Consider the following 18,696-nt stretch of genomic DNA (forward strand, 5'->3'; position numbering starts at 1 on the left):
ATCAAGCAGGGGGTCAGTAAATGCTAGTTGGAATGAGGGAATTAACATAGTACTGCACCATTTAGTATTCAATTAAGAAGATAGTTGTCCAAACACTAAATTTCTTTCTTAAAAGTAGTTACTGTAATGTAGTTGCTCTCTTGTTATCCCAGAACTCGAATTACCATAAGAAGTTGTGAATTTATATTTGATTGTATGTATTTTGATTATATTTCAAGATGGTTTATCATCTAGCAAACAGTCTAATAGAGCAGATTCAAACTTGCAAAATAAATGAAACCTGTATAGTCTCTAAAAGTTTGTATGCCCTAGAAGTTCACATTGAATTTCGATGAAAACGACTCGCTTCCCTTCCATCCAATTGCTTGCGACTGTCTTACCCGATCTTTCCCTTTCCTTTTTTCCCCACCCTTTAGCCCTCCGGAAAGAGCCGAACACACAAGAGCTTCCCAGTCTTCCTCCGCCCCCTTGCGGAAAGAACCGAAGGCAGAGCACGGCGCCGAAGTGGAGCCGCCTCAAGCTCGGGCCCTTCCGGACCACCCCGGCCTGCGCTCGGAAGAGGAGGGCGCCTTTGGCTTCAGCGCTTCGCCCCCGCGCTGTGCCCTCTGTCGGCGGCGTGGGGCAGCTGTAGCAGCGTTGGCGGTAGGAGGCGGCGGCCGCGTCGACGTCGACCCAGACTGGAGCGACGTTTAAAGAAGGGGCAGAATCGCTGGGGAGTGCGGCTTCTTCTTGTTGGGGGACTCCCAGCCTTCCGCGCGTCCGGAGGAGGAGAAGCGGCGGCGCCGGGAAGCAGGTGAGGACCCGGCCCCAATCAGGGAGGGGGCGAAGGAGCGCGCTTGCCTTCTCCGTCCCTGGGCCGCGCCTGCGTTTGCATTCGCCTCACTTGAACCAGGAAGCGGCAGAGTCGGAGGCTCGGCTCCTCCGGCTCTTTCTTTGTGTGGGCCGGGGAGTGAAGGAGGGGACGAGCCGCGAGGGCCGCGGTGCGGTCCCCTTCGCCGTTAGGGGCCGAGGGGCTGCCGGTGCCCTGGGTAGGCCCCGGGGCTTGGGGAATCCATCACAGAGACCCACTTGGCTTTTCCCTCGCCCGTCTCCCTGCTTTTTTTGTGCCTCTTTTACTCCCCTAGCCCCTACTTTGATTTAGAGCTTTTCTGCCAGGCCCATCCTCCCCTTCCGTCCCCTTCCCGGGGCACAACAATGCCGCCTGCTTCGCTTCATTCCCCCCACCCCCCCACCAACACCCCACCCTGCCGTTCGCCACCTTCTACTTTCCCTGGTACCCCATATTCCTCCCGCCCTCACTCTGCTGTTTGTACCTCCGTCTGTATTTGCAAGAAGCTTGCTTTGCACGTGAATTGGGGTTAAAAACCTCGGTTGCAGCTGGCAGGGTCCATATGGGGAAGAGGGAGGTGGAGGAAGGGAGATGAGGTTCAGCTGCCGCAGGGAGCCGCGTGTCGGTTTGTTTCACTCCCTCGCGGATGGCTTTTATCTCTTTCCACCGTCACCAGCTCCTCCGAACTGGCCCTCGGTCAAGGGTTTCACAGTGATGTGGAATGGCTTTTCCACAGTCGAATCGCAGATCTTCGGAGTGGGTTCAGACCGACTTGTGCTGTCTCTGGGGCCACCCTGAGTGGGAGGAGGGGGACACATAAACGAAACGAAACCGAGTCCCAGTGTCACCTGGACACGTACATTTGACGCATTCCCATATTGGAAGAACCCGGGAGCAAATGACAAAAATTGCGTGCCGTTTTCAGAAAACCTGTCTTTCCACTTAATATCGACTTCTGTCGAAATGCCCGTATTTCGGAAGCCCTGGTTTTTGGCAAACTGTCCAAAGGTCACCCTTTCTGATGATGAATGCCTTTATGGTAACCTGGAATTCCTTGGTACTGTTAACATGCAACACCTTCTAATAATGTTTTAAATCTTTGATTTTTAGACTTTTTGCTTGCTGTTTGTTCTTAAGGTATCATTTTGAAAAATTTAGAAGGTATTTGAGACAGAACTGCCCTCCACCTATATATAACTTAAGCATTGTGACATCGACACCCTTTTGGTAACTTCAAAGGGAGAGAATATTAATAAAATATTTCTTCACTAAAAGTACTTGTCAACTAATTGTTAATATATAATATCCATATATTAAAATATATCCATATATAATATGTATGGATATTATATATTTTTAATATATGGGTTTTTTTAAACTCTGGCCTCTTTGTTACTGGAAATATCTTCTGCAAAGTGCAAAAAATGATGTTTTGCTAGTGCTACACAACAATGCATTCTACTGACATCATCCCCTTTTTCTAGAGTAGTCTATTCCAATAAGTTAATGTTTTCATTTTCACTAACTCATTTGGTGTGGAAAAAATTCTCATACCAATGCACATGATTCTTTACCAACAAAAATAAAATGTTTCGTGTTTTCTTGGAAGTGGGCATTTAGAAATGGTAAACTTTCCTTTTCCTTTGTCATATTTTTTCATGATAGTGTCTGTTGACTTCACTTGGCACTGTTTAACATTCCACCTCTGGAAATTGTAAAGATGGAGAGATGAGGGGAAGGGACAAGGGGATGAAGAAAGAGGAAAGGGTAAGAAAGATGTTTAATAGTTTATCAAGATGAGGCACCCCAATTTAAATAACAGAAAAATAATGGGACGTTGGGAGGTAATAATTGTCAGTGTTTATAAATGTCATTGGCTCCAGGGTGTAGATTCTGCATATATTCTTAAAGATTAGTTGAAATTAAGAGTATGTATTTCAGACACAGTATTGCATGCGCTGAGCTTTTCTGACATTTAAATCATTTACAGACGAAATAACTTCTGTGTGTTCATGATGATTTTCCTTAATTTTGACAGTTAAAAGTCAACTCTTACCTCTTCTTGGAAAGAAAACCCAAAATTGGGACTAAGAAAATTAATTCTAATCTTTAAAGATCACTTAGTGGAGGTGCATGTATCTAATATTCAAAAGAAGGTGACTATGGAGATTACTGTTCAAATCTCTGTAACAATGTAAAACTTGCTCAACTCAGGAGCAAGCCATGAAATTGGACACTTGTTCCAAAAGCCAACCTGTATGAACAATTTCTGTAAAAGCCAAAAAATTATGCTGAACTTTGGTTAAAACTTGAATAAACTATTTAATGATGCTACGGCTTAAATTCTAAATAAGTACTTTTGTTTTTTCTCTCTAATCCTCTCCCATCCCCTCCTCTCTTTCTCTTAAAGGCATGGAGAGTAGAAAACTGATTTCTGCTACAGACATTCAGTACTCTGGCAGTCTGCTGAACTCCTTGAATGAGCAACGTGGCCATGGACTCTTCTGTGATGTTACCGTTATTGTGGAAGACCGAAAATTCCGGGCTCACAAGAATATTCTTTCAGCTTCTAGTACCTACTTCCATCAGCTCTTCTCTGTTGCTGGGCAAGTTGTTGAACTGAGCTTTATAAGAGCAGAGATCTTTGCAGAAATTCTCAATTATATCTATAGTTCTAAAATTGTTCGTGTTAGATCAGATTTGCTTGATGAGTTAATTAAATCAGGGCAGTTATTAGGAGTGAAATTTATAGCAGAGCTTGGTGTCCCATTGTCACAGGTTAAAAGCATCTCAGGTACAGCGCAGGATGGTAATACTGAAACTTTACCTCCTGATTCTGGTGACAAGAACCTTGTAATACAGAAATCAAAAGATGAAGCCCAAGATAATGGGGCTACTATAATGCCTATTATAACAGAGTCTTTTTCATTATCTGCCGAAGATTATGAAATGAAAAAGATCATTGTTACCGATTCTGATGATGATGATGATGATGTCATTTTTTGCTCCGAGATTCTGCCCACAAAGGAGACTTTGCCGAGTAATAACACAGTGGCACAGGTCCAATCTAACCCAGGCCCTGTTGCTATTTCAGATGTTGCACCTAGTGCTAGCAATAACTCGCCCCCTTTAACAAATATCACACCTACTCAGAAACTTCCTACTCCTGTGAATCAGGCAACTCTGAGCCAAACACAAGGAAGTGAAAAATTGTTGGTATCTTCAGCTCCAACACATCTGACTCCCAATATTATTTTGTTAAATCAGACACCACTTTCTACACCACCAAATGTCAGTTCTTCACTTCCAAATCATATGCCCTCTTCAATCAATTTACTTGTGCAGAATCAGCAGACACCAAACAGTGCTATTTTAACAGGAAACAAGGCCAATGAAGAGGAGGAGGAGGAAATAATAGATGATGATGATGACACTATTAGCTCCAGTCCTGACTCGGCCGTCAGTAATACATCTTTGGTCCCACAGGCTGATACCTCCCAAAATACCAGTTTTGATGGATCATTAATACAGAAGATGCAGATTCCTACACTTCTTCAAGAACCACTTTCCAATTCCTTAAAAATTTCAGATATAATTACTAGAAATACTAATGATCCAGGCTTAGGATCAAAACATCTAATGGAGGGTCAGAAGATCATTACTTTAGATACAGCTACTGAAATTGAAGGCTTATCGACTGGTTGCAAGGTTTATGCAAATATCGGTGAAGATACTTATGATATAGTGATCCCTGTCAAAGATGACCCTGATGAAGGGGAGGCCAGACTTGAGAATGAAATAGCAAAAACGTCTGGCAGCGAGATGGCAAACAAACGTATGAAAGTAAAACATGATGATCACTATGAGTTAATAGTAGATGGAAGGGTCTATTATATCTGTATTGTATGCAAAAGGTCATATGTCTGTCTGACAAGCTTGCGGAGACATTTTAACATTCATTCTTGGGAGAAGAAGTATCCGTGCCGTTACTGTGAGAAGGTATTTCCTCTTGCAGAATATCGCACAAAGCATGAAATTCATCACACAGGGGAGCGAAGGTATCAGTGTTTGGCCTGTGGCAAATCTTTCATCAACTATCAGTTTATGTCTTCACATATAAAGTCAGTTCATAGTCAAGATCCTTCTGGGGACTCAAAGCTTTATCGTTTACATCCATGCAGGTCTTTACAAATCAGACAATATGCATATCTTTCCGATAGATCAAGCACTATTCCTGCAATGAAGGATGATGGTATTGGGTATAAGGTTGACACTGGAAAAGAACCTCCAGTAGGGACCACTACATCTACTCAGAACAAGCCAATGACCTGGGAAGATATTTTTATTCAGCAGGAAAATGATTCAATTTTTAAACAAAATGTAACAGATGGCAGTACTGAGTTTGAATTTATAATACCAGAGTCTTACTAAACTCCTTTGAAATACTAGAAAGTTTTGTTTTGGATGATGGGGCAGGGGTTTCAGAAGATCTGTAAAACAAATTAAGGTGCGAACAAGTTAATTTGATCTGCCACATTATCTGAAGGAAGTGTAGTGGGATTTTTGTTGATAATTTTTAGAAGCAAATTTTCCTGAAAGTTTTGAGTAGAGGTGAGACCCCCTCCGCAAGTATCTGTTTATATAGTTAGTTTTCAGCTCATTTAAAAGAGGCAAAAATTAAAAGCTTGGAGAGATAGTTTCCTGAATAGAATTTGAAGCAGTCTGAATGTTCTTTGAAAATAACTGGAGTTATTAGCATACCCTAGTACATCTTACAGCTTTCCCCTTCCATGTTAGCACTTTACTGCTGAATTCTCAATTTTCTTAACATTGAGACAATAAATGTGTGTTTTGTCTTGTATATGGCATAAAGAGTAAATAAGTTTTAGAGTTGTTCTGGAAAATGTCAGAATAAGTCTGTACTTGGGTTGTGTAATCTGCTAGTCCAAGCGGACAGCAACCTCCTGCTACCCTCCCTCTATGAAAATAGCCATGCAGACAAGTCTCTCATCTGAAGAACAAATTAGATTTAGCTAATTAGAATTAATCCTGGCTTTCATTGCCATAGTCTGTAAAAGACTTTGGTGGCTAGACCACTTTATACCTTTGCAGTGTGGTCTCTGGGGGCAAAAAACTAATGAAAAAAGTCTCTGTAATGGCAGATAGGAGGAGATGAAAAGTTCTGTTGCATGTATTTTTAATTCTCTGGCTACCACATAGTAGAGAATGGAATGAAGATTTCCTTCTTGCTTCTTAAGGTTAAAAATATTCCCATGAAAATTTTCAAATTTTGAATCTGAAAGCCACCAAATGAATCTTTATGTATAAATCCTTGTAAATGATAGATTCCATGGGTGAGACTTTACATATTTTGGGTGGGAGGCTACTGGCATATATTTTTAAATGTTCATATTGCGTAGAATCTCCAATAGGAAGTCTTTATTTGAAATAGTTGAATCAGTGATCTAGTATTTTCCTTTCGGCAAGATTCGTTAGGTTTTTACCCCTTCTAAAATAAGTTTTATTCCATCTGCAAATTGCTGCAATATTATAGTAATCAGAAACTACATAAGGAATGTTATATAGGCTTGTCAGTTCCCATTTTTCTTGACAACAATAAATACCACTTTTAAAAATGACACATATTTAAACACTTAGAAAATAAAGTTAACACTTACTGAAGTGCTAGTACTAAACTGTGCTAGTACTAAAAGAAAACAGGTTGGAACATACATATAGCCTAGCATTTATAACAGAATTGTTGAACGTCTGTAAATGATTTTTTTTTTTTGCAAAGGAAAAAATTGATACTGGAAAAGATTGTTGTGCATAGTTATTAGTCATTTGTAACCTTGCTTAAGTATTTCTTAGTCCAACATAGATATTTTCTTTCTCCTTACCATGTATTTTAAAATATAGTCTATTTCTTGACTTTGAACTTAAAGCTTTAATCATAATTTCTCATGTATACATCGTTCTTCTGATGGTAAGCTGGATTTGAAGGTAGTGGTTTCAGTGTTTCTTAAGTTGGTAGCTGAGGGTATCAGGCATCAGTTCATGCAATAATACAAGAAAAAAAATCCTTTGCTTGCCAAGAGGTAGAGTGATGTGCATTTATCTGTTTTCTGTTCTATAAGTCTAGACCTTCAAACCATTTGTAAACTAACCCCTGGGAAATTTGAAATTACCTTATAACTTAAGACTCTGTGATCTCTGGAATCACCATATCTGTTTCTTTTTTGTGTAGATATTAATAACATTACTCTTTGACTATAGTGTGCACTCTGAAATGTACTCAGTGAAAATTTGAGTTTCATTAATGCTATTTCACCAGTTAGACATAATTACTTCTACCAATGTGAATGATACGGATGCCGGCAGAGCTTCCAGATCTTTCAGACTCAACTGCTAGGTCAATTAGTTTGTCATAATAAAACTTGGCAGATTCTACAAGTCTATTATGACAAACCAGGAACTAATTCTATACTGGAAAACTATCCATACTGAATAATAGGGATGTAATTATTTGCTGCTGCTGCTGTGCTCTGTAAATTCTGAATATGACATTTAAACTCTGTGCCTACTAAAGGTGTCTTCTGGAGTTTTTTGGGAGGAGAGAAACTGGAAAATTAAATTGTATTTTTGCCAGAAGACTCTTACTTGCATGTGTCTCAGGGTCTTCAGTTTTTCTATAAGTTTCCATATCCAAAGTTCAGAATTCATGTGAAATACTTCTTTGGGGCAAAAGTCCTTCATTCCTGGTATTTATTGGATTGGAAATCTGTAGCAAGATGCTGTTTAAAATTACCATATGGTTTTTTTATCTTATACTTAGCTCTCTGGCTATTGAACTTCCTTTTCTTGTTTGAAGTTAGCTTCAAATTTGCTCCTATGCTAAATTACCTGTAAATATTCTGGATAGGAACTACTTGAAATAGTAATTTGTTAAACGATATGACAAAATGAAAATGCTTAAACTACAGAAATTTAAAAATGCCATAACAATCTTGCAGGACTAACTTTAAAATATACTTTAAATGATTATTATGATTTTGGTGGTAACGATCCCCCACACACAACCACTATGAAGAAATAATGCCGCATTTTTCCCCATTGTACCAAAAAGATAAAAAAATGGTAAACACTGATCAAGGTATTTTGTATTGTCAAGGCATGCATATTCTAAAGAATTAAATGCTAACTTAACAGCACTGGCTTTCTGGCTGGTCAACTATATGAAACCTTGTTCATTCCTCCGAGTACTGTAATGTTCACACTTGTACAATCTTCCCTGTCATGACTTTAAGTTCTACTTTTCATTAACCATGGCCTGATACTAGTTCTTAGAGCTTCTTGTGGCAAAAATAAAATGATTTAATTCTGATGTTTGAGTGCGTGTTTTACAAGATTGTCTTTCAGAAATTATATGGGTTTTTATATTGTTTTTCAATTTTTATAGCAGGAGACTGGGGCTGTATTTCTGATGACAGCACGGCAAAATTTCCCACTAGGTTTTATATGTTGGTTAAAAATGTCCCCTTTTATGAACCCTAATAGTCAAAAGTGAGTCAGCTGCTGTCAGTTGCTTTAGAGCGTTTGCTGTACTTTTATAGCTACCTTGACACAAGTGGATAAGGAGGGGAGGATAGTTTTATTCATTTGAAACATCACAAAAGCAGTCTGAGTTTTCAACATGGCAGTGATACAGATTTTAAGCAACATCCAGTTTATATAGTTTCTGGATTAATATTTTAATGTTTCATGCCCAGTTCAGTACTTTAAAGCAGAATTAGGAATAAAGCAGTAAATATTACAAAATGCAGTCAAGATACATATTGGAAATACAAATCCATTCATTACAGCAAATGTTTTGCAAAAGAGTAAAGCAGCAAATATTAATTTTTCTAAGGTAACATGCACTTTATATAATTCAATGTAATAAAAAAGCTGCTCAAATTAAGTGTTACAAAATCTATACTGTTTCAGGTTATTTTGTAAAGTAAGAAAAATACATAGAAATGAGCCATAGAATCTTAACACTTTAAGAAGTGTGATAAATGTAGGATAAACTGTAATGGTGCCTTAAAAAATTAAATATGGACATTCACTAAAGCCAACGGTCAAATGTAAATGGCAAAAAAATTCATTGAGTTACTCAATGTAACTCAAATATCAATTACAAGTTGATATTTGTTTAATTAGTCAGTTGGGTATTAGTCTCTTTTTGAAATCCAGTAGAATTTTAATATGCTCAGAACTGTAAAAAATCATAGTAATTTTGTATAACATAAAAGGATTATAGTTTTTCGGATTCAAAATCTGGATAAGAACATTCATGATGCTGAAAGTTAAACTGAATATCTTGCAAACATTTACTGTTAATAATGAGAGAGTGCACTTCTTGTGCCTTGATTCTTGATGGCTAAGTGTCTACAAGGTAGATGGGAGCACCAGCATTTGTGCTACCTCTAATCCATCAAGTTGGGAGGTAGCAAAATTGGCCGGAAAATTTTCCAGTGTGTGTTCTGTGTTTGGAGAACTGTCTAATTAGGTACCCTCCTGTAGCCCCTGTATATTTACGTTATAAAGTATAGGATTATCAATCTTCCTTTAAATCAATTCTCAGGTTAACATAAGATCACAATGAAGGTGTTCATTCTGAAGTGAAGGCATGGGTGCAAAAGTTTTAAACTCATCAGGTTGATGGTTTAAAGCTATGTGTAATTAAAAGAACTGTACAAATACCTACCATGGTGTGCCAGATGGATTTTAAATCTGCCGTAACACTTAAATATCTGTCAAGTTGGCTACGTTTGAGGTTTTGCAGACTTGAAGTGGCATTGTAACACTTTCATAATCTTGAATGCTGTCATGACTGGTCTCAACAGACAAAAGGACCGATAAGACCAGTGGCATTAAAATATAGATGAGTCTTTTGGGGTGGGGTGCAGGATACGTGCGGATTGCTGGGGTTAAGCACAATATTTGAAGATTAAATAGTCACAAAGATCAGTAACAATTCATATCACGACCCAAGAACCTAATTTATAACATTTTTAAACTCTGAATTACAACCATAAGATTTATATCTCCTGTAGCAAATGTATTTTGTAATAATGCAACATGTAGTAGAACCACTGTCTCCTAAGTGATCTACTTAAAACATCTCACATGTTGCTGTGTATTTCAGTGTTTCCGGAACAATACATCCTGTTCCCCACTACTCAAGATGCAAGAATATTGCACTTTTCCCTTTAGGAGGTACCAATAACAAAAGCTGAGCTGAGTGATCACAACAGCCATTTTTACAATACTCACAGAGAAGGAAGGAGTAAGAGATACGGGCAGCCTTTTTCAACATCCAGACACAAGCAAACAAAATCTTAGCCAGAACTCTCTGTATTGGAACTACTGTGTAGCCCCATCAGCTGGGAAATTGTCCTTAGGGACTGACTTTAGGGGTAGGGAAAGATAGGGCCTATAAGCCAGGTGCTTCAACCTAGGTGCTGGGGTGGCAATCTGCCAAGGGCCCGAGGGCAACACTCCTTTACATAAAGTGAAAAAGATGGCAACCACACTTCTGCTGAATACAGAGGTGGAGCATAGGGTAATGCAAGTCCAAACAAGCTTCTTGCTGGGCTGGCTCCCCAGCCTTGCTTAGAGAGTGTGAGCTGCCCTTCTGTGCTGGGTTCAGCCTGACCACCCCTGCTCTGCACTAATAATGAATAAGCTTCGTCCCTATCTTTCCCTAGCCTGGCAGGCCATTGTAAAACTTTATGCGTAAGAGTCACACTTTAAATTTTGTACCCTACACACTTCCACTGAAGCAGAAATACAAAAGCCACAATAATCTCAATAGCCAGCAGGCATTCCTCTTTAGGGACTGTAAGGTGGTGGCTTTTCAAAAGGTGGATAGTAGGGTGGAGAGTAACGGGGCGGTGCACTTGAGGACCACATGTAGCTGGGTGAGGGAGAGGCAGACTGGGGCTCGTCAGAAAGTCCAGAGGGAGGGGAGGATGGAAAGACACCGGAATGCTGTGTGATAAAAAGAAAACGTTAGTTTAGGCAGTGAGTTTGCAATTCCCTGAACAGTCATTACTATTTAAAAATGAATATGGGCCAAAGCTTTTTTTCTATTTGGAAGAACAGAGAGCTCCCAAACCTCACAGAGTTAATGAGCCTGGAACAGGTGGTTCTCTCAGTCACTCAAGCTACAAGCCACCTGCAGAAATAGGGAATCCTCCTCTGCAACCCCTTGCAGCCCACATCCAATCAATTGCCAAATCCTGTTGCTTCTACTTCTGTGTTGTCTCTTGAATCCATCACTACCTTTTTTACATTTATAACTCAAGCCTCCAATACCTCTTCCTTAAGCTATGGCAACAATGTCCCAACTAGTCTTCAAAAGGTAATTTTTGGCCTTGAGAACATTTAATGATGTTAAGCCAGTGATCCCTGGGAAAGTCTTTACTAAAAGAGTATATCACAGAGAGGTAGTACAGTGGTCAGGAGCCCCTCTCATAGACAAGAAACTAAGGTCAGAGAGGTTAAATAGCTTGCTTGGATCTGGAGTCTTCTGACTCCAAGTCCAACATTTTCTACTCCATCTTAACTGCTGCCCCCTCATCCCCAAGTGCAGAGTAGGTTGGAGAGCAAAGAGTAACAAAGGCATGGAGGTGAGAATGAGGAGCAATATGTCAGGTTGCAGAGACACTGAGTATTCAGTTTTACTTTGTGTTGTCTTACTTTGGGAAAGGTTGTTAGTCTTTGGGAAAGGAATGGAAATGAATTTTTTAAAATATGCAGTGAATTGGCAGGAGTCATTTGCCCCTTTCTCTCCCTGGCCCATGTATATCCTTGACTCTAGTGATTTCCCTGCTGAAGGAGAGTTGGCCTGTTGTGTTTGTTGCTGTATCCTCCAGAGCTCAGAACAATACTTGCCAAGTAATAGGTGCTCAATAAATCTTGAATGAGTGAATACAACTTCAGGAGCATAGTAGATGAACTTGGCATGCTTTTAAAAAATAAAATCTAGGCCGGGCGCGGTGGCTAACGCCTGTAATCCCAGCACTGTAGGAGGCTGAGGTGGGTGGATCACCTGAGGTCAGGAGTTTGAGACCAGCCTGGCCAACATGGCGAAACCCCATCTCTACTAAAAATACAAAAATTAGCTGGGAGTGGTGGTGGGTGCCTGTAATCCCGGCTACTCAGGAGGCTGAGTCACGAGAATCGCTTGAACCTGGGAGGCAGAGGTTCCAGTGAGCTCAGATCACGCCACTGCACTCCAGCTTGGGTGACAGAGTGAGACTCCGTCTTGAAAATAAATAAATAAATAAATAAATAAAACCTATGTCCAGATTTCTAAGCCTTGCTTGAGACACAGAAAAATCTTCCTTACCACATAATGTTAAGACTGAGAAGAGTTGCTAGCTGCCATCATCCCCTGCCTCCCAAATCCCATCCATTATTTCACTCCAAAGAAATGGCAGGGTCGTAGAACCTGGAGAGCCCTTAAAGGCAAAACAACCTGAGGCAGTGGACTCAAGACAATCTAGATTCCTTCTTAAAAACTTAATTTTCCTCCTCCCTCCAAGAAGATACCCTTTGTTAAAAACATCGGTATAGTGATTTCCTGATTTTCCATCTTGCACCCTTCAAACTCTCCCTTCCTCCTCCTCTCCCTCCCTCCTGTTCTGTTGCTTTCCTCAACTAAGAACTCTCTCCTCTTAACCAGAGAGGGGAACAAAGACCCACCAGGGCAAAGAATCTCTGTGCCTGGGCATATGGCACTCACTGCCTCTCTAAATCCCACTACAGAGATGACATGAGAGGCAGCAGGCCAGTTTTAGGTGTTCCCAGCCACAGAAGGGAGAGGCAAGTTTCCTGAAGTGAAGCTAAAGGCAGTTCTGTCCTGAGAGGCATTAAAAGGCTTCTGTGGGCAGCAGCTGCTGTGGGTGGCAGTTGTACACTTTGATAATAAAAGGGGGTGGTACAACGGCCCTTGGGTTTTCACTTCTCAGTTTTGTGTTTGAGAAGTATGGGGGGAGGGAGTCATGATTCTCACTTCCCTTTGAGGATGCTGGGAGTCTTAAGGATAAAACTGAAGGGTTCCTGGCAGAGCTAGGGAGCTAACTGGCTGCAGTCCACACACCCTTGGGGTTTAGCGGGGGAAAAGGCCCATAGTACCAGTGCATAGTTTCCTAGCAACAGGCAGGCACCTTGGGAAAGATTTGGCTTTGTCGCAGCCAGGGAGTTGGCCTGGTGTATTCTGGTTCCTGCCTGAGAGTGTGACTTTAATAATGCTGTGGGCAGCTCAGGAGAACAGAACTTTGAATCCTTGTGCACCACCAAGCACAAAGAGCATCTAAATAGCCTACTGCTGGGCCTAGTCAGCTCCAGCTTCCTGAGCAGCTTCTTAGAGGCTGGGGTGGCCAACAGGCTGATGGTGCTCAAAGAGGAGCACCACCCTTTCAGGGACACAGATGGCTTTCCTCTTCCACCTTAGCCTGCCTCCTGCCTGCCTGATGGCTGACCCACACCCTTCAAGATCAATGCGCATTTCCGTCAAGGCATGCTTCTCTCCAGGAGCCTTGTGGGACAGTGACTTCACAAAGAGCCCAGGAACTGGCTGGTGACAATTACTAGTTAAAGACACTGTGTCCCAAGGGTAAGATCCAGCATCTGTCGGTATTGTGCATTCCCTCTCTGTTCTGCCCCTGGAAGCAAAGGCTAGGGAGATGGAGAGAAGAGTGGGTAAAAGAAAGAGGAAAAAAAAAGGATGAGTCAGGAACAAGGGAAGGGAGGGGAAGAAAGGAAAGACTTGACAGCGGGGTGGCGGGCGGGTGGCGGGGGGAAGAAAAAGTTGAGTGATAGCAACAACAGCCTTCTAAGGCTCTCAGCAACCTGTGCCATAAACTGTACCCTCCTAGGATCAAAGCAATCCTTTTAATAAATGGGCCCAATTTATAATGAGTAACTTTTAGTGGCTAGGGTGAAACCTAGTGTACCCTCGTGATTTAATAAAGAGGAAAAATAGAGGCACTTTTGAATTGCATAGGTTGAGACTTTCGTTTTAAGCTTAAACTTGGCTGGTCACTAAATGGATAGGAAAGGGACCATTCCATGGTTAGAGTAAAGTAGGGGTACTGGCCCAGTATGCCAGACTGGGAAATATTGCTGGGAACCTTGAGGGGTTTATAAATAGCTGGGTTTAATTTCCCAGTAGAAGTAAAAACTGATGCTTTGTACCCTACAGATTTTGGACTACTTGGCTAAAGCTGAAGGGGTGGTGGGGAAATAGTGCAAAGGACAAGAGAAATGAATGTTGGATAGATGAGCAAGGAGGCAAAGGTAGTCTCAGCTTATATCCTTCCTGCTTTGGAGTATGGGGAGTTCCTGAGAAGCAAGGACACCCTGGAGCCCAGTGTTTGAAAGAATCCAGTTTCTCTAAGCTCAGCACTCAAAACTTCCTCAGGGCCAGCTGATCAGACCCAAATCCTTGCTCACGTCTGACCACAAGAAGTGTTTCCCAAGCTTCCTCACTGGACAGCTACCCAATAAGGGTATGACTTTGAGGGGTTAAAACAAAACATTATAAGTCTTTTTTCCTCATCCTCCTATTAGCTTCAGGGTCAAAAGGAAGTTGAAATCACCAAACCCAAAGTCACAGAAATAGTCCTACTTGGAAATAACCAAAATGGGAAGTCATTCAGAAGAAAGTCTAGAAAGGTCCATTTTCTGGCTGTAACTTAGGTCATTTTACAATCAGAAGAGCATGAGGGAGCTCTGGCCTTTTGGGGGTGGGTCTGTGCTTCAGGTGGTTTTATTGTCAGATCTGGAGTGCATTTGCTGACTGCTTTTTGTTTATCTGGGAATATAAGCAGACGTTTCTTGGCCTCTTGACTTTCCTTTTTTTTTTTTTTTTTTGAGACAGAGTTTCTCTCTTGTTGCCCAGGCTGGAGTGCAATGGCGTGATCTCGGCTCACCACAACCTCCACCTCCTGGGTTCAAGTGATTCTCCTGCCTCAGCCTCCTGAGTAGCTGTGATTACAGGCATGCACCACCATGCCTAGCTAATTTTGTATTTTTAGTAGAGATGGGGTTTCTCCGTGTTGGTCAGGCTGGTCTCAAACTCCCGACCTCAGGTGATCGCCCGCCTTGGCCTCCCAAAATGCTGGGATTACAGGCGTGAGCCACCGCGCCTGGCTGACTTTCTTGTGTAAAGAATGGTATTTTCGCCTATGAAACTATAAGGGAATGAAACTTGGTGAGCAAAAGAAAGCTAAACTAAAATACTAAAATGAAGCCATTTAAGTTCTAGAGAGAAATCACTTAAAATCTTACCCCCTCAAGACTTAGGCTATACAATTATAAAGTCTTCAAACAGGAAATACTAAAGACATCTTGAGCCTAGGGAAAGAAGTGGGAGACATATAAAAAGTGTCCAAGCAGCCCCTGAATTCCCCTCTGAGGAATGCATGAAGGAAGGGAATCCTTTTTCAGTGAGGATCAATTTAATAATTTAATAAAAAAGAGTAAAGAGACCCTTTCTGAGGACCATGAGTCCAGTAGAAAGTATAAATATCCAGTAGAAAGTATAAATATCCCAAAATTAACTGGGGAAAGAGCTGTGCTCCGCTTAGATTCACAACTTCAAAAATCCCCCAACCCAATCTCTGGAATCAGTCAGCCCTAGATATAAATCCTTACTCTTTCACTTACCACCTCTGTGACTTTGGTGAAGTCACTTAATCTCTCCATGATTCAGTCATCTTATCTTAAAAATGGCAATTGCAAGAGTACTTCTCTTAAAGAGGTAAATGACTGAATGATGATATATGTAAAGCACTTAGCACAATGCTTAGTACATAGTAAGTACTCAGTGAATAGTAGCTGTTATTAAAAAGTAAGGGCGGGCTAGGCACGGTGGCTCATGCCTGTAATCCCAGCACTTTGGGAGGCCGAGGCGGGTGAATCACGAGGTCAGGAGTTCGAGACCAGCCTGGCCAACATGGTGAAACCCTGTCTCTACAAAAGATACAAAAAAAAATAGCTGGGCATGGTGGCACGCACCTGTAATCCCAGCTACTCGGGAGGCTGAGGCAGGAGAATCGCTTGACCCCAGGAGGTGGAGGTTGCAGTGAGCCAAGATTGTGCCATTGCACTCCAGCCTGAGCGACAGGGCAAGACTCTGTCTCAAAAAAAAAAAAAAAAGGAGAGGCTTCTAACAATCCCCAAAGTCCCTGCTACAAGCCCATAGTATAGGTTTGGACTAGGTAGCTAAATCTGGATCCCTTTTCTGGGTTAGGTATGCTGTTTCCATAGCATTCTGGGTAATGTTTTCTTTACTTTTTTGTCCCCACTACTGTCCCCTGACCCCCCACCCCCAAGTCCCTAGACTAACACAGGGACTGTCTCATTTAATTTCTATTTCCACAGCTCCTGGCTCAATGCGTGGCACATGGAACACAGAGTAAACATTGATCGAACTGAAACCAACAATCCAAGTCACCGTTGGCATTCTCAATCTTGCTTTCATTTCTGGGGTAGGATTTGAATGAGGAATGATGGCTCCATACCCAAAAGAGAGGTTTCCTATCTTATAATTTGTGGTAACCATCACCAGATGTATTATTGTCCCTACTTAAAGGGTTCATTATAAAGTGCAAATTCCTGAAATCAATGTAATTTACTTTGATATAAAAGTAGAGGAGGCCTCTTGGGCTAGACCCATGTGTGGCTCCTCTATTTAAGGATGACTTGTTATTATAGGGACCCCAAGAGAATGATGACCTTCCTTGTTTTAGCTTCAACATCCCTGAATTCTCTTGAAGAATTCCTTGTTGCCTCGGTCACTATTGAAATTATCTATGCCCTTCTTGAACATATTTTTGTTTTCCAGTCTATACCACCTATTTGGGTAACAAGTTACCTGAGTTGTCTACCTGTGTACACAGTAGGCTTTAGAACGAATTTTATCATTATATTTTCTAAGCTTTAACCCATTTATGCCTAGTGTCCTATTATTGGAACGCTAAGCTTGTGGGAGTTATTTATGTCCTCCTGCTCAAGGTCATCGCCAAGGTCTGATTTTTCACAAAAAAATTTGCAACCTCTGGCATCAATGGGTTAATGGATACCTTTTTGAACTAGTACTATATTTTATAAAAGTGAACAAGTGCATGTGCACACTATATGTATTATTATTGCATTATGGAGCCACAGACCTCTCTGAACGGTATCTAAACCAACCACAACAACACTTTATTCAACTTAATCAGATTTTTAAGTTTCAATTATTTTGCCAAACTGAAGTTGAAATTAGGTTGCCCAAGGGCTTTGTATTGCCAAACTGGCTGGTTAATTGGAAGTACCCCCAGATAGTTGTACTTTTATGTCCCCATGGAACATTCATGGTCTCTTGATCAATAGAAGCAAATTTATTATGAGTTTCCCTTCCTTAAAAGGTATTTCCTTTGGTCTCTAAAGTTTGAATTAACTAGATTTTAGTGTAACCTTGCTCTTCTATGGTCAAGGGTTTATAATCATTATACATACCTAAAGGACCATTTCACTTGTTTGCCCAAAGTGTCTAGTTCAGTGTTCTGCATGCAATGAATTCCTTTTAAGTAAGTGCCTTTTTTGGTTCTGGTTTTCTACTAGTAGTCACAGTTCAAAAGGAAAAGGGGAAAGTGCAAATTTGTTAACACTATTTCTGACTTACGTGATAACAGGGCAAAAGGGGGAGGGGTGTTATAAAAATACTCTTGTGTATTGCTCTGTGTAGTCCTAGTTAGGAGGCCTGGAGAAAAAGAATGGGACTTCTTCCTCATTACAGGTTTGATTCAAACCCTTGTGTGGCTCAGAATGCCCTTGTGTTAAGGAGCAGGATTAGGCCTCTCCCCATATCAGAGGAATGGAAAAAGCCATTGTTGCACGGGGGTCCATGGTAGTGTACTAATGAGCTGCCATTTCCCAACTAGCTTATCTTCTCCTTGGTGTAGTTTAAGGCAATTTGGGATATGTTGATCCTACCTCCCTCTCTCCCTTTTTCTTCCATCTCTCTGTTTCTTCTCTTGTGCAGCTTCCACCCGCCCATCTCTGCCATCGTTGCCTGCCTACATAGTCCTTAAGCTAGCAACCACAGGCTGCTGGCCATTAGGGAGATGCATGGCTACCTCATACATATGCAGACAATGGAAAGGTTCCATAATTGAATTTAGGGAGAGAACAAGAGAGCATGAGTGAGAACAAGGGTAATAGAGAGTTCTTTTTTTTCCCAAAACATACCTGAAAGTCATAAGCAGAATATGGTGGCAGGTGAGGAGGGCTATGGTAGTAGGTATTGTAGGATGCCACTTGGGGATGAGCATAGTAAGAAACTGTTGGATGGGTGTTTTCAACAGAACAGTTCAGTGCTGGGAGAGTTGGGTTCTGTAGAAAAACACAAATTAGAAACAACATAAACAGTCATCACTAGGAGAATGGTTAAATAAACTTAGTACATCTATACTATGGAATACCATGCAGCTATTGATAAACAATGATGTGGACCTATTTAGAGAAGGTTGTCCAGGATATATTTTTATGTTTTAAAAGCCATTATGTTATATTAATATAACATGATCCCAATTTATGTTTTAAAAAAAGACCCCCAAAATTATACATGTATGTATGTTTGTAAATGCAAAGAAATTAACCTGGAAGGATGCATAGCAAACTATTAACTGTGGTTTATCTCCGGGGAGCAGAGTAGAATTAGGAGGTATATAGGGATTCTTAACTTTCTACTATATATGTCAAAATGTTTACAACTAATTTGTATTGTGTCATTTTCCCCAAACATTTTAACTTGAAAAATTTAAACC

The 18,696-nt window shown here is 41.0% G+C and overlaps 2 protein-coding genes across 4 annotated transcripts in view; one reads left to right on the forward strand and one right to left on the reverse strand.

Moving 5' to 3' along the window:
* On the forward strand, positions 1 to 8,213 carry ZBTB33 (zinc finger and BTB domain containing 33). 2 transcript variants are annotated; one of them, XM_019019654.3, is made up of 3 exons: positions 1 to 793; positions 2,495 to 2,596; positions 3,240 to 8,213. In XM_019019654.3, the coding sequence occupies exon 3, from the start codon at positions 3,242 to 3,244 to the stop codon at positions 5,258 to 5,260; it is 2,019 nt and encodes a 672-aa protein (XP_018875199.1). In that variant the 5' UTR covers positions 1 to 793; positions 2,495 to 2,596; positions 3,240 to 3,241; the 3' UTR covers positions 5,261 to 8,213. The 2 variants fall into 2 exon arrangements, with proteins under 2 accessions (XP_018875199.1, XP_018875198.1); XM_019019653.3 differs by lacking the exon at positions 2,495 to 2,596 and having other exon boundaries at positions 473 to 793.
* Positions 8,214 to 8,461: 248 nt separating this feature from the next.
* TMEM255A (transmembrane protein 255A) overlaps positions 8,462 to 18,696 on the reverse strand; it is a 52,554-nt gene continuing 42,319 nt past the window's right edge. For both annotated transcript variants that reach the window (XM_019018814.3, XM_004064804.5), the window contains 2 exons: positions 18,119 to 18,262; positions 8,462 to 10,864 (listed from right to left, as the gene is read on the reverse strand). In XM_019018814.3, the coding sequence (XP_018874359.1) occupies positions 10,706 to 10,864; positions 18,119 to 18,262 (303 nt within the window). In that variant the 3' untranslated portion in view covers positions 8,462 to 10,705. The remainder of the gene's footprint in view (positions 10,865 to 18,118; positions 18,263 to 18,696) is intronic.

Source organism: Gorilla gorilla, chromosome X (genome assembly GCF_029281585.2).
Source record: "Gorilla gorilla gorilla isolate KB3781 chromosome X, NHGRI_mGorGor1-v2.1_pri, whole genome shotgun sequence".
In the NCBI taxonomy this organism is placed as follows: domain Eukaryota; kingdom Metazoa; phylum Chordata; class Mammalia; order Primates; family Hominidae; genus Gorilla; species Gorilla gorilla.

Bases quoted from the DNA above. Each gene is read 5' to 3' on its own strand.
- ZBTB33 (XM_019019654.3), top strand. From the start codon at position 3,242: ATGGAGAGTAGAAAACTGATTTCTGCTACAGACATTCAGTACTCTGGC.